Source organism: Pinus tabuliformis, chromosome 5_1 (assembly GCF_031772625.1).
Source record: "Pinus tabuliformis cultivar Carrire ecotype Pingquan chromosome 5_1, CPIR1, whole genome shotgun sequence".
Taxonomy (NCBI): domain Eukaryota; kingdom Viridiplantae; phylum Streptophyta; class Pinopsida; order Pinales; family Pinaceae; genus Pinus; species Pinus tabuliformis.
The window spans coordinates 916,907,121-916,921,132 of NC_142305.1; the positions used below are offsets into that span (position 1 = coordinate 916,907,121).

A 14,012-nucleotide genomic window follows, 5' to 3' on the forward strand; every position below is an offset into this window, starting at 1 on the left:
GTGGAGGAAGTTGAAAGAAGGAAGTCCAAGGAAGAGGAAAAGCATTAGAAGTAAGAGCTCGTGACATCACCATAGGAAACATGAAAGATGTTTGATAGTCAACTATGAAGGATATAGCTCTTGAGAACCTCATTGGAAACTTAAGAAAGGGAAGAAGTCATCCAAGACAAGTCTTCTCATACATCAAGTCAAAAGGAAACATCTGTTGGATAAGTATATGCAAGATCCTTAAGATTCTCTAATGGAATCCTCATCGAAGCATTCACCGATCTAAAGTGGAAGCAAGTGTTTCATCAGAAACTCCAACATGTGGCATTCATGGAATGATGGTATGAAGCAGATCAAGGGATTGAAGCTCTTTTCAATCAAGAAAGTTGCTAAAAGAAGCCTATATGGCCTAAAGGTAAATGAGGTATGTATGCTTGTATTTAATATTATAAATTCATGTTGTATGGTTGCAGGTAACAAGGATCACTGCTTGATCTTCAGAAGCATGATCAAAGGAAAGGAAAATCCTCCTCGGAAAGGTTGCCAAAAGGCAGGGTCACACTAGATGAAATCAACATAATATGTCCTCATATGAAATATGAGGTGGTTCACTAAAATTGAGGAACTTTGATTGGAAGCTCCTGGGAATGAAATGAAATGTGTGAAGAAAGGAAGGAAGAGATTGTGATATATGCAACCATGGTAAAGGCAATCAACATCTGGAAGACCAATAAGATTTGACTATGAAATCTTTCGGAAAGATATGAAGACTCTAATGGAAGTCTAGAAAAGATGGAGACTGTTAATTTTAGGTATGTTCTATGCTTAGAGCAATTTATTTCAATTTTCACAGTTAGCTCAATATCTTTTCCAGATTAGCAATCACATCAGCATTAAAGTAAACTCTAGATAGAACATAAACATAAATCGCAGAAGACAAGCCAAGACAAGAGGACACAAGATGTGGCGCCAGCCAGGGACAAACCCCAATGTGGGGAAACCCTTGATCAATTCTTCTTATATGTTCTTCAATAGTTCAGCAAAGAAGAGAGATAGTACGTTTACAACAGAAGTCAACAATTTGACTTATCTAGATAAGAGCATAGATCATCTCTAAGAAGATGATACATGAGATCAGTTGAAGACACGCTGCTTCCACTAATTCTCCGAGGTGACTCCTTCACCTATCGTTGTGCTGCATTTCGTCATCATGATGCACCTCACCGCGCTACACCATGCTGCAACCATCATCACTGTGCTACATCTCATCACGCTTCATTAATCATGACTATACCCATCACTATACTGCATTATGTGTCATTGCTGCACCATGTTGCCATACTGATGTATGTGTTGGCTGCACCTTGCTTGCTTGTTGTCCCTTGCTTGCTTATTGTCCCTAGCATGCTTGTTGTCCTTAACATGCTTGTTGTTGCATGCTAGCTGTCCCTTGCATGCTAGCTGTAACATTGCATGCTTGGTGTATTTGCTGCTAACTACCATACAATTGTCCCAATGTTAATTAGTTGTCCTTTGCATGCTGCTCTCCTTCGAAGACAGATGTTTCGACTGTTCCGACAGTTCCCGGCAGTTCCGACAGTTCCGGCTGTTCCTGGCAGTTCCGGTTGTTCTCGGCAATTCCGACAGTTCCCGCAGTTCCCGGTAGTTCCGACAGTTCCCGGAAATTTCAGCTTCTGCCCTCTGGATTAGGGCAGTGTTATCCCTTAGGATCTCTCCTCCTACTAAAACCCAAAGACAAGTAGAGAGCAAGAGATCCCAAGTGTGTTGAAATGACTTGAAGGCCACCTCTATTATACTAAAATGTTGAGCACAAGTGAGGCTTATTTGGTTGCTGGCTGACCTTGACGAATTTTCCCATAACACAAATAAATTCATATATCCATGAATACTTATCGAAATCGGATGATCTTTAGATCAATCCTACACCTCTTGATGAGAGGGATCCAAGAAAAATATCGACTTCCATTAATAAGATGACCCACATGGAGTTTGGCCCTAGTTGCCAATTTTAATAGAGACCCTTCACAATGGATATCTTTGGGAGATATTTTAACATGTATGCAGGACGCTGATGCAAACTGGAAGATGTCATGAAGAAAGACTATCACAAAGGTAATTTTGATTTAAGTGTTCATTTTTTATTTTTGAACAAATATTTGGATGAGCTTATGCAAGACTGCCAAAGGGAATAATTGTGGATGACTTCCAAGATGACCATATAGAAGGATGTAAGATCCTTCCAGAAAATATGGCATGAAGAAGGCAGCATGACATGAAGCAAGACCAGATGAAGACTAATGGATCACTTTCTGATGAAAGAAATAATGACATGACTAACCCATGGATGAAAGTGATGGATGGTTTGTGCCCTATGAAGAAACCACAAAAGATGAAGACTCCTTGACAAAGAAATTCATGACATCGAAGGAAGGAGCTCTTCAAGCAGCTGGTTGAGGAGTTGTTGTAGGTCTCTAATTAAGAGGGACCTTGAAAACAAATTTCTTACTTGGAAGAAACTTGGAAATTCCTAAGCCAAGAGAGAGCTTAGGTACATTCCTTCTATAGGAATGAGTACATTCCATTATTGGAATTCATATGTCCTCCCCAATTGAGAGGGAGAGATAGACACATCATTATGGTCTTCACCTGGGAAGACAGAATGGAGGATTGGGTAATCATCTAGCATTCGATAATCTTTGAGGATGAGATAGGGCATCCAAGATAAGAGTAGTCGCGGAACGATATTCTTTGAAGACTGACTATCCAAGATAAGAATAGTCCAAAGTAGGTCATACTCTGTGAAAACCCAGGTGGAGTATGTACCTTGAGAGACAATGATTATGACATCTATGAATCATTGGTCTCGCCAGCATTGTGCTCTGATCATGTGGATAGAATTGTTAGTCAAGGCTTTGCTATATGACAATGTTGGTTGATATGATGCTAGTTAGATGGGTTACCAATACGATTCTTCTTATGAGAAATTATTTAGATTGAGAATGACCAAGTACCATTATGAATACCACCCTAGTTAAGAAGGATTGTTGAAAAGTGTCCTCCCTAGTTAAGAAGGATTGTTGAAAAGTGTAACTAGGTTCAGTCTTCATAATGACATGTAACTGTGATGAAAAGAAGAAAATAAAATTATTATTGTAAGACTTGCTTCATGGGTTTCACGAGCAAGGGATTTTATTTTAGATGGCTCCCATTGAGAGCTTTAGGATTTGTCATTAAAGTCAAAGAATCAATGTCATGTATGAAGAGCTCTTCTTGAGCATGTGCCAATTGTATACGAGTCTATATAGCCCTCCAACGACAAGCGCAAAGTCCTCTCTTCATGTCAGCTTCAAGATAAGGTGACAAACTCATGTCGGCTTTCCATTATGGTGACACACCTATTCATAAGTACATGTCGCCTTAATATGACGAACAGACCATCATAAATAGCAACCTTGGCCCAGTCCATAGATATAGAATTTCAGATATCCTTCTCTGAGTTTTTCGGGTGATAGAGACAAAATTTCGCGTTTCGAATGGACAGTGGAAGGGCACAGTTCAAATATCTCTGTGATTTCAAGTAGACAATAGCATGGATAAGTTCAATGCACTCATAGGAAGGAGAAGGGACTGCGAGGTTTTGTTTAGGGATAATCATAGTCAACAATAGTTCGGATCGTTGTCTAAGTTCGGATGGATGTTACAGTGACAAGAAAAGGAACAAAAGTCAGAATTACAGTGACAAGGGTTTCTTATGTTCGGTGTTGCACAAGAGGAAGGTCACATGTGTGTGACAAGATCTCGTTGTTGTTACAAGGAAGAAGGTCTCGGTGGTGTCTCAAAGGGCAGGGCAGCGAATATGGTTCAGCAATATGTCTTCAGAATTTGGTGTCACTGTTGGAGGAGAAGTTTGATATCTTTGACAAACACAATGATCACAAATGGTGTGAAATCTGAAGTAGAAGGAACCGAGAAAGAGTGAACGAGAAAATGGAAGAGGACATGTGTCTTGGTCTTGGAGAGGCTACTAGGTCAAGGGTCTTGGTCTTGGTATTCGTCAATTGGAATCTCTATAAGAAGAATTTGTGCGGGTTTTCATCTCAAAGAGTGGGGTTTTGGCCTTGGCTAATAGCCTACATTCAGTGTCTCTTGTCTATTTATGTTCATGCATTCGTTACTGTTTGATGAAGAAAAACACCAATAAACTAAGAAGAAGAAGCTACTAATCTAAAGAAGTAAAAAGCATTCACAAATGTTGAATTTTCTAAGTCTATCCATTAGAAAATTAATCTGTATTCTGTTGGTTTATTTCTTCTACTTGTAAATTCTGAACAAGTTATTTAAAACATTTAAATACTGAAATAAACACAATACAGTCACAACATCTACAGATCATCAGCTGAAAGAAAACAAACACACAAGTGACACCGTTATTTTTGGACAAATGTCCTCGGAAAAACCCAATGCGGGAAAACCGGTGCAACTATTCTGAGGGTTTATTATTATGCAGTATTTCCTTGAGTACAACTGGGTGCCTAACTGGCTCACCCAATAGAGAAAAATACACGGCAACAATACCTCTATATTCGGAAACAAGTATTCAGAAAACCTGTCCCACGAAACCCTCTTCGGCGACTCTGAAGCTCAGCGCTGGCCCTTTTGGCCTTTGTGCCATCTCTCTGAGGCATTGCGCAGCCTCTGGGACCCTCTGGATCACTCCAGCAACCTCTACGTAAATGACGCAGTCCCTCTGGCCTCTGCGCTATCTCTGCTGGGCTCTGCGTGACCTGAACTGGCTGCTACTCTCACTCTCCCTGCTTCTGCTCTGGTCTCTCAGTACTGTCTCTACCCCTCGTTGCTGATCACTGATTCACTTTTGCTTAGCAACCCCACTCTAGCAAAATGAATAATTGATCACTATGGTGTGTTTTCCAACTTCCTGTTGGTCCTTCAACCGCTAAGATTAAATCTCTAATCAATGGCTAAGATTAGATTTGGCTTGATCCATGACTTTTGGAACCTTCTAACCCAGTTTTATATTAATACCCATTAATATTTTATTTTTCCTAAGTTTAGACTTAGGAACTCCATTAAAAATATTAATTATTTTAATATCTTCCAAACCGGGTACAATCTGTCCAAACCATTTCTAAGTCTTGGAGATCTGATGTGCTTTAGCCTCTCCACCAATTTTCATGGCTAGAGCACATCTAATACTACCCCAAATCAACAACAAGCAATCACTAATTGAAGAGAAATCACCTAATGCTAATATCCTAGATTTCTCAACAGAGGAGTGAAAGGAGTTTGGACCTAAAATTTGAGGTTGAGTCCAGGGAAGTGTTTTGGGGCTTTTTCCAGCATTTTCTACAGGTTACATCATTTGCTTGTGGAGGAGGGCCAAGTATTTGGGGTCAATTTTGGAGCGTCAAAACTAGGACAAACTTTCTGGGTTTTTCTAGGTTTTTGACAAGAACCTCAAAAATTATTTGGCCGAATTTTCTAGGCAGAATTGAAGCGTCAAAAAGGGGTCCCAATTCAGCCAGCAGCTAAAGGAGATAGGAGAAATTCTGGCCAAAATTCTGAGGTCAACATGTGGCCAATTCCTTCACGGGTTTTTGTGGGTTACTGGTGGATAGGCCAGGGTTATTTGCAGCCAGCAATGCAGTTTTCACTGGGACAGCGTAGAGTTTGTCGGGGACAGCCATATTGCATGTTGGAGCAGCTGATTTCATCACCTAGATATTGTTAGTTTGCGTTGAGCAAGCCCGGGTGCATGCTTTCTGATTTTACCTTTGTACCCAACGATTATATTAATAAAATGGCTCAGCAAAGCGTAGGTTATGGAGATTTTTGGTTGTTTGATGTGCTGTAAATTTTTGTATATGTTTTTACTATGTTTGCTTTGTTTATCATTGTAAATTTCCATTAAAAATATTACAATACATCACCCTTGGCAGTGTGTCTCTAGGGTAGTTATCCTGAAGGGGCACCACAAGATAAAAAATACTAATTATTTATGGATATTTCTTCAGAGCCCCATAATTTAAGCACATTTCCATGTCCCATCTCCCTTTGGAACTAAAACAGTTGGGGAAGAGCATAGAGAACCAATCTATTAGTAAACATTTGCACATGAAAACCAATAAGATCCTCAAGGTTTAGAAATGCTACTATCTATATTCACTAATATTCGATATGCAAGAATGCCAGCTCCACTTGGAGTTGATCAGTTGGGTGTGGCTTTCTAGTGATTTATAAGATAAACCATATATCTAATTGGACTGTATAACTTTGTATTCTGACATTGGATGGTTAGATGTTCTTAAGAACTTTTGAATACATGCATATATGTCAAATTATTGATGCTCACTGTTCTGCAGATAATTGCACTGCTTCAAATTTTACCAATTTATTTAGAATACCTTAAGATCTACTATAACTCTTCAATTAAAAGATTTTCTGCCATGGAACTTGAACATCTGATGATTTCATTTTTTCATTTGTGATACTGATTACATCTGTCTTTTCTGGCAGCTGTAATTCCAATGATCTTCCAATCAATAACTGGGTATGAAAATTGGCATCAACTTAGATTGATCATTTGGCAGATATAAATTAGTTACAAGTTACAACTAAAACAATAAGCAGAAGAGAAGTGGCAAGAGTGTAATATCCTACCAAATGCACTGGATTGGTGGTTTTCCATTCTGCAATTCCGGCACGAATATAGGTGTTTCGACTAACATACAGTCCTGAAATTACACTGTAGACAGTCAATTGCAGTAGTAAAAATCTAATATATTTCAAGTAACAAATAAAAGCCAATGATCTTTAGATCAAATAGAAAGCAGTTAACATGAAAGTGCTCCATGGAAGCATAGAATTACTACCACACTGATTTATTTTTCTTTGGCTGAATCATAATTGGAAATAAAAAGAAGAAATGACAAAGATAAGAAAAAGGAATTACCGATTTATCACTTTTTTCTTTTATGGTTTATTATGATAGAAGGGAGATCAAAAAAATAAAATTTAACTTATATCTATCTGGCCAAACTAATGAACACATATTTGCGATTTGTCCTTGGCAATAAAGAATTAGGTGACTAACTGATACGAAAACCAGTAACATTTTGCAAAAGACCATAAGAAGGCAGTTAAGCACAAGACAGTATGTCACATTTCATTTCACAAGAATTACAGCTTTATCTCAGCTTTTATGTCTCAACATGTAGGAATGCAACAACTCTTCAAACACCAAATAAAAGAATTAGAAGCCTAGTAAACAACCTATAAAACCAGCATATCGACCTGCAAGTCCTCAAGAGCCCATTATGGAATATCTAAGGAGCAAAGCAACTTATTTGATGCCACCATTATATTTCTATTCTGTCTAGTGAAAACACAGTGTGCCCATGTCCAAAATGACACTTATTGCAAGTACAGAAGTAATCGAAAATAACAGCAGGAAATACAATATGAGTGCCTTCCAAGGGTGATAACATCATCCAAAAGGTATGTCTCTCTATGTAAAGGTACACTGAATATCTCAAGGGGTATAGCTTATACCATAGGTCACGCTTCTCCATCTAAATGAGGTGCCACATCACCAAAATAGCCTTCATAAGCCCACATCCTCATCAAATAGGGTGCTAGGATGATGTCATCAAGCTAGGACATGACATCATCAAGGTAGAAGGTGCATCTACCCCTATAAAGGTGTCCCAAGTTATCAATACCATCAATCACAATCAAGATAAATGCAACGTACATCAAGAAGGTACATTGTTAGCTTACAAGCAGCTTGTCATCTCAAGGGTACATCATCTCCCCAAGTCAATATCCTAGCATCAAGACTCAACGTCCAAGATCTCGGGGCTGGAGGAGAGTCTTGTTGTCGCTCAAATTGTACAGGCACGGTGCAATAACGACTCAGGATGGGGGCTATCACTTTGATCCCCGCCCACTCCGCTCTAGTTGTCTCCCAACAGCAGGCTATGGGGGTTAGTCCCTATTACCGCTCAAACCAACAAGGGGCATGAAAGGGACTCCTAAAGGGACAACTACTAGATCAAAGGGCAACGATGGAGGCTTAGCCCACTGTCACCTCAGCTAAGCCTCCTTGGTCTTTACGGATTTTCACTGATGGGAGGGTACCCATTATATAGGGGGTCACTTGTGAAGGATGAATCAATCAATGGATGTGAAATGACCCTAATAATCCTCTTCCTAGAAGGGTTTTAAGAATAAAGCTTTCTTGCTCGTTAAGCAAGGTGCAAAGATTTCTAGCGTGAGGATTTGAGGGTTAGGTTAGAGGAATATGCCTTATGAAGGAATTTCCCAATCCTAGAATCCTTATTGGACTTGACTTCTCGAATGGTTCTTGAACCTTTGACTTTTCAAAAGTGTGGGACCACACGGGACCAAGTGGACCCAACCTAGGTTAAGGGAGAAGAATCTAGCAACCAATGATGTTCTTAACCCAGACAAGGAGGCAGAAAGGATCAAAGCAAGAATTTTCACTTAAAGGTGTCAAATTGATCCTATGAAGCACTAGCCTTAGGAACACTAGGGCAAGGTTTGATCTTGGAGCCAGGGCTTGGGTTATCTCACAACTCCACCATCGAAATAGCCTCAAAATTGGAGGAGGCCTTGAGGACACACCAGTGCAGGAGAGGCTAGGAGATCGAACTTTTTCTTGGGCTATTTGGTCGGGAAAATGATGCCCTAGGTGACCCACCTTAGCTAAACCTAAAAGAGGGAGGGGAAAGTGAAGAAAGATATTCGTTGAGTCACCACCTATTGGAGGATCAGTGCCTTAATACTTGGGGAGAATGGAGTCTAGGATAATGATGAGAAAGGACTTTGTATTTCAGTCAAGGAGGCTTTAAGGAATTCTTCGCTCAACCTTTAGGGCAAGAGGAAGAGACCTCAAAACTTTTATACTTCGCTTAGCAAAGGAGAGAGCTTATCGAAATCAATTCCCCGGTGGAATTACCCCTAGGAGATTTAATTCACATACATGGCCCAAGCATTGAGAGATGTTATAAAGAAACAATAATTCCACAAATTTGCGATTATGCAATGCAACAATTAGCCTTATTATAGCCAAAATCCCATTCAATGTATGTGACAAAAGTAAAACAAGAACAGGATTAAAAGTGTGTACTTACATGTAATAGAACATATCCAACCATCAAAATTAAAAAAAAAAAAAAAAACTCCAAGATAAAAAATACTCCAATCCAAACATCAAAATTCATCCATGCTCCAATTCTTCAACCTGGAAAAAGTGTGGAATTCTCTAAAGAGAAGAGAGATCCAATCCAAAGTGATGGTGAGAGAATGAACTCATCTAATGAGGAGTTTGAATTAATCTCTTACATAAGCCCCAAAAATAAAATAATATGCTAATAACCTGACCTTTGGTGACAAGCCCACCAAACTAGCTCACAAATGAAATAATAAGCCTCTTAAGAGGTCAAATGATAAATAATACATGTCGTAGGGCCCTCCAAGAGGCATGATGAGGTACATAGGTACCATAATGAAGAATAAATAGGACCCTCAAAAGTGATGCACAAGGGGTTGGCCCCTTGTTCTCCAAACAATAAACCTATGGTGCTCCTAGTGGATGTAGGGGGCACAATAATAACCTCATGGGTCTTCAAATGAATTGAAGATGCCTGTAGATCATCTGTAAGGGCTCCGATGGTGGTGTAGGTGATGCCACATCATCCTACAAATCCTGGGTCAGCTGCCAAGTGCATGGTACATCTATGGGGTTGGTTAGGCAAAGGTGAACCAGGTGCGTCTTCCTCGTCCAATAGGTGAATCTCGAGTAATCTTTGAACATCCTCGAGGATCCATGAAGGCCCATGGCTCTGAACACACACCCTACATGTGCCAATGTAGCCCTTTGGAGGGTTAGGACCCCGTATAGGGAGACCAAACCCAAGATGGAGACCATCTGCAATCCTGCATAAGATCCAATGCATCCCCTAGCCTTCCAGTACAACAAGTCATTAGAGAAATCAAGTAAAAGAGCTTACAAACCATGGACCACAGGTGGGGACTTCATAATGGCCTGCCCTTCCATAATGGGCTTTGGCATGTGCTAATGTCTCCAAACTCCAAATGGGGTTAACCAAGTATCCTATTAGGTGGTTTCTACTTCTAAAGGGGATAATATGTTCAAGGTACATCCTTTAAAAGGTGGTGGTATGTGATAGAGAGGTGAATGAAGTAGGGGATGAGAAGGGGCAGCCTTGGGCCACATGCTGGGGTACAAGGGTAGCTAATAAAAGGGAAGCCCACACTTGGGTATATAATGTATATGAGGTAGCAATCGTGGTACTTGAGGTGCCCCGGCCTTGATTTTTCCACCCTTTTTTATATGCCTTTTTCCTTTTCATGATTTTTCTTTGATTAACTGCTCATGGCTTAAGGGGTAAGAGCATGATGTGTGAGATATAACAGTAGATACCCCCTTTTAAGGTACGGTGATTCATGGCCCACCAGGGGTTGCAACAATCATGGGTTCCTATATGATGAAGGAGGCTCATAGAACCTGTAGGAACCAAGGCGATGGCCATGATGATGGAGTAAAACTCATTTATTGGCTTTTGCCCACGTGCTAAATGTGTTTCTCTTAGCCATCTTTTGCATTTTGTGGTACATTTTCATGTTGAATGTCGTCAATTATGCTTTTTCTTTCTTTTTAGCTGCATCAATGTTCAGGGCATCATTCCAGGCCTAACCCAAGGTGTGGGTTGTGAAAATTCGATGATCCCGAATCCTCCTACAGTAACTGATAATATTTATTCTATTGTTAAATTACTTAAAAAAAAAATTGCAGTTTTCTATGGCAAATATCAAAATACATACACTACAGCCTTCACAAATAAAATTCTGCAGAAAATAAATACAAGGAAAATACTTGCAGACATATAACCACAGTGACAGTTTTTTTGGACAATTGTCCCCGGAAAAACCCAATGTGGGAAAACCGGTGCAGTAGATGAGGGTTTCTTTTATTAATCTTCAGCAATAATTTATGTACAAGACAAAATAGAGGAAGAGTCACTGAGAGAAATTTACTGGTGAATTTCTCACACTCCACAACAATTTTCTGACCCCAAAGATGACCTCCTGCCTCTTTCGCTGGCCCTTCTACGTTACTCTACGCAGTGATTGCATGGGCCTTGCGTCAACCCTTCTGTTGCTCTGACTTGCATCCCTCCTCTGTGTTGCCTCCTTCAAATTCATCCTGCACTCTCAGACTATGTTGATGCCCTCTCTCTCCCACTCACTCTCTAAATCGATTTTCTCTTCCCAAACTTTAACCACTGAGAAAATGGATCTGCTTGAGCATCTGAGTACCTGTCCTGGTGCATTCTCCATCTACCCATCGACTTCTTCTTATAATCTTCTATTGGAGCACCAACGACCAAGATTAAAACATAATCAATAGCTAAGATTAACTAGAAGTCAATCCATGTCTTCTTGTAGAAGATTCTCACCATGAATTAATTAATACCCTTTAATTAACCAGATTTCCTAAGTTTAGACTTAGGAAATCATTTTAAAAAGTTAATTATTTTAATTAAGTCGTCTCTGTGTGGAATTTCCAGAAACGATTTCTGGGTTTTGGAGAATACATATATTCTAGCCTCTCCACAAAATTTCGTGGCTAGAACACATCTGATGCTACAAAAATCAACACTCCCTCTTAGCGAAGAATGTGTTCTAGTGTTGCAACTCATTGAAACAACACCCTTTCTCTATTTTCACTTCTGGGAATCGCTGCTTTTGCGTACTTTCCAAGTACACATCCTCAGTATAGATCATCGTGCTCAGTGCTATGAGCTGGAACTCCTATCACAGTCTCTCTGAGAATCCTGAGTGCTCCATGGTGCAAGTGTCCCATCCTCCTGTGCCATAGTTCATTCAGCTCCTTTCTACTGTTGTTATCACTGCCTATCAGTGCCATTGGAGAATCGATCTGCAATCTATATAGCATGTTGCTTCGAACTCCAATCTGTCTCACCTTCTTCCAGGTAGGATGCTTGACATATACTTTCCTTCCCACAAAGTATACATCGTATCCCTTGTCCTGCAACTGGGACACTGAAATTAGGTTCATGCCCAATCCTAGCACATGCAGTACATTCGTGGCGCTAGTACTAGTTCCTGTTTCCGTCTAAAAATCTATGGTGCCTCTCCCTACGATAATACACTTAGTTTTGTTGCCCATAGTGATCTGGAAGTCCATTTGTTCCTCTTGATAGCTCGAGAAATATTCCCTTACTCTAGTCATGTGAGATGAAGCTCCGTTATCAATATACCAGATACGAGCAGAAGTCGATCTTGAAAGACATGCAAACTCATCTTCCAATCTGGAAGATAATTCTGAGGCTTCTTGATTATCAATAATTTTTTGTGTTATTTCCTTCCTAACACTAAATTCGTTGCTCTGCGTGGAAACTGTTGTGTTGCTCACTTTGCCTCTGACAAATCTCGATCCAGAAACTTTTATTCGTTGTCGACTCACTCAGAGATTTATTTTTCCACGAAAAATTGCTCACTTAGGAAATGGACTATGCAACCTCTCTGGGGTTTTTGTAATGTCGCTTCCGAAATTAAATTCTTACAAGTTTATTTATTCTATAATTTTGAAATTTTGGAGGCCATGGGACCTATGTGATTTTTGGAAAAGACTTAGGAAGGGAAAAGGGGCCGAAATGTTTTGTTGGCATAGCATGGGGGCCACCCACATGAGGAAATACACACCACCTTAGAGGAAAGTTCGAATGACTAAGGAGGGAAAGTTGAATTGCTAGTTGGAGGGGGCCCACATGGGAAAAGAGGCCCACAAATTATAAATAGAGGAGGCTCAACCTCATTTGGTATCTTTTTGACATATTGAACTCAACCTTAGTTGCTCGAGCTACTTAACCGGATTACTGTGTTGTTTAGCACATGAGTGTCTCCGAGCAGAGATCTCAACCCTTGTTTCAGTAGACATCGAGTGCCACCCTAGGAAAGCAATTCGTACTATTGATTTTTGGTAGCATCGGATGTGCTCTAGCCTTGAAATTTGGAGGAGAGGCTAAGGTACATGAGATCTCCAAGACCCAGAAATCATTTTGAGAAATTCTACCCGGATGAGGATTTATTAAAATAATTAATATTTCTAATCGGTTCCTAAGTCTAAACTTAGGAAAATAAAAATATTAATGTGTATTAATAAAGATAAGGGTGAGAAGCTTCTAAGAGACGAGGATCAAGTCTGTTTTAATCTTAGCCATTGATTAGGGACTTAATCTCGACCGTTGATTCGTCAACAGGAAAAGTATAAGAGAAGACTTGAGGATCATTTGGAGACACACCGGCAGATACTCAGTATCTCAAGGAAAATCGATTCTCAAGTAGAGGAGATCGATTTCAGAGGGAGAGTTGCAAGGTGGAGGAAGAGGAGGGCATCAGCAACAGGCAGTGACAAAGGAGGAGGTGATGTAGTGACAATGGTAGACAGAGCAGAGAGAGACGCAGTCCAGAGGAGTGACGCATAGCCTACGCAGGTTGACACAAAGGGACACAGAGCCACGTTGGGCCACACAGAGTGACGCAGGGGTGACACAGAAGTGGGAGCAGGGTCTCCAAAGTGTCAGAAGGTCTCAAAGGGAAAGTCTCAGGTGTTTTCTTTCAGTTTCTCTATAAAATCATTCCTTGTAAAAGCAATTGTTGTTGAAGATTAATAAAGCCCTCATCTACTGCACCGGTTTTACCACATCGGTTTTTTCTGGGGACAACTGTCCAAAAATAATTGTGTTGATGTGATTGGTTCTTGTGCATGTATTTTTTCTCTGGATAATTGTGTGATAACTGCAGTAGAATTTATTTTAATATTTACTGAAGGGTTTTCATAAATAACTTTTTGTGAATAATAAGTAGGTGAAATAAATCAGTTGCTGCAGTAGTAGAATTTCAGTTTACAAATT

At 40.0% G+C, this 14,012-nt stretch overlaps 1 protein-coding gene across 2 annotated transcripts in view; it reads right to left on the minus strand.

The window, feature by feature from the left end:
• The window catches only part of LOC149167787 (F-box protein 7-like), a 518,393-nt gene that overhangs the window by 259,946 nt on the left and 244,435 nt on the right, over positions 1-14,012 (minus strand). For both annotated transcript variants that reach the window (XM_089433153.1, XM_089433152.1), the window contains exon 6: positions 6,688-6,761. In XM_089433153.1, coding sequence (XP_089289279.1) covers positions 6,688-6,761 — 74 coding nt within the window. The remainder of the gene's footprint in view (positions 1-6,687; positions 6,762-14,012) is intronic.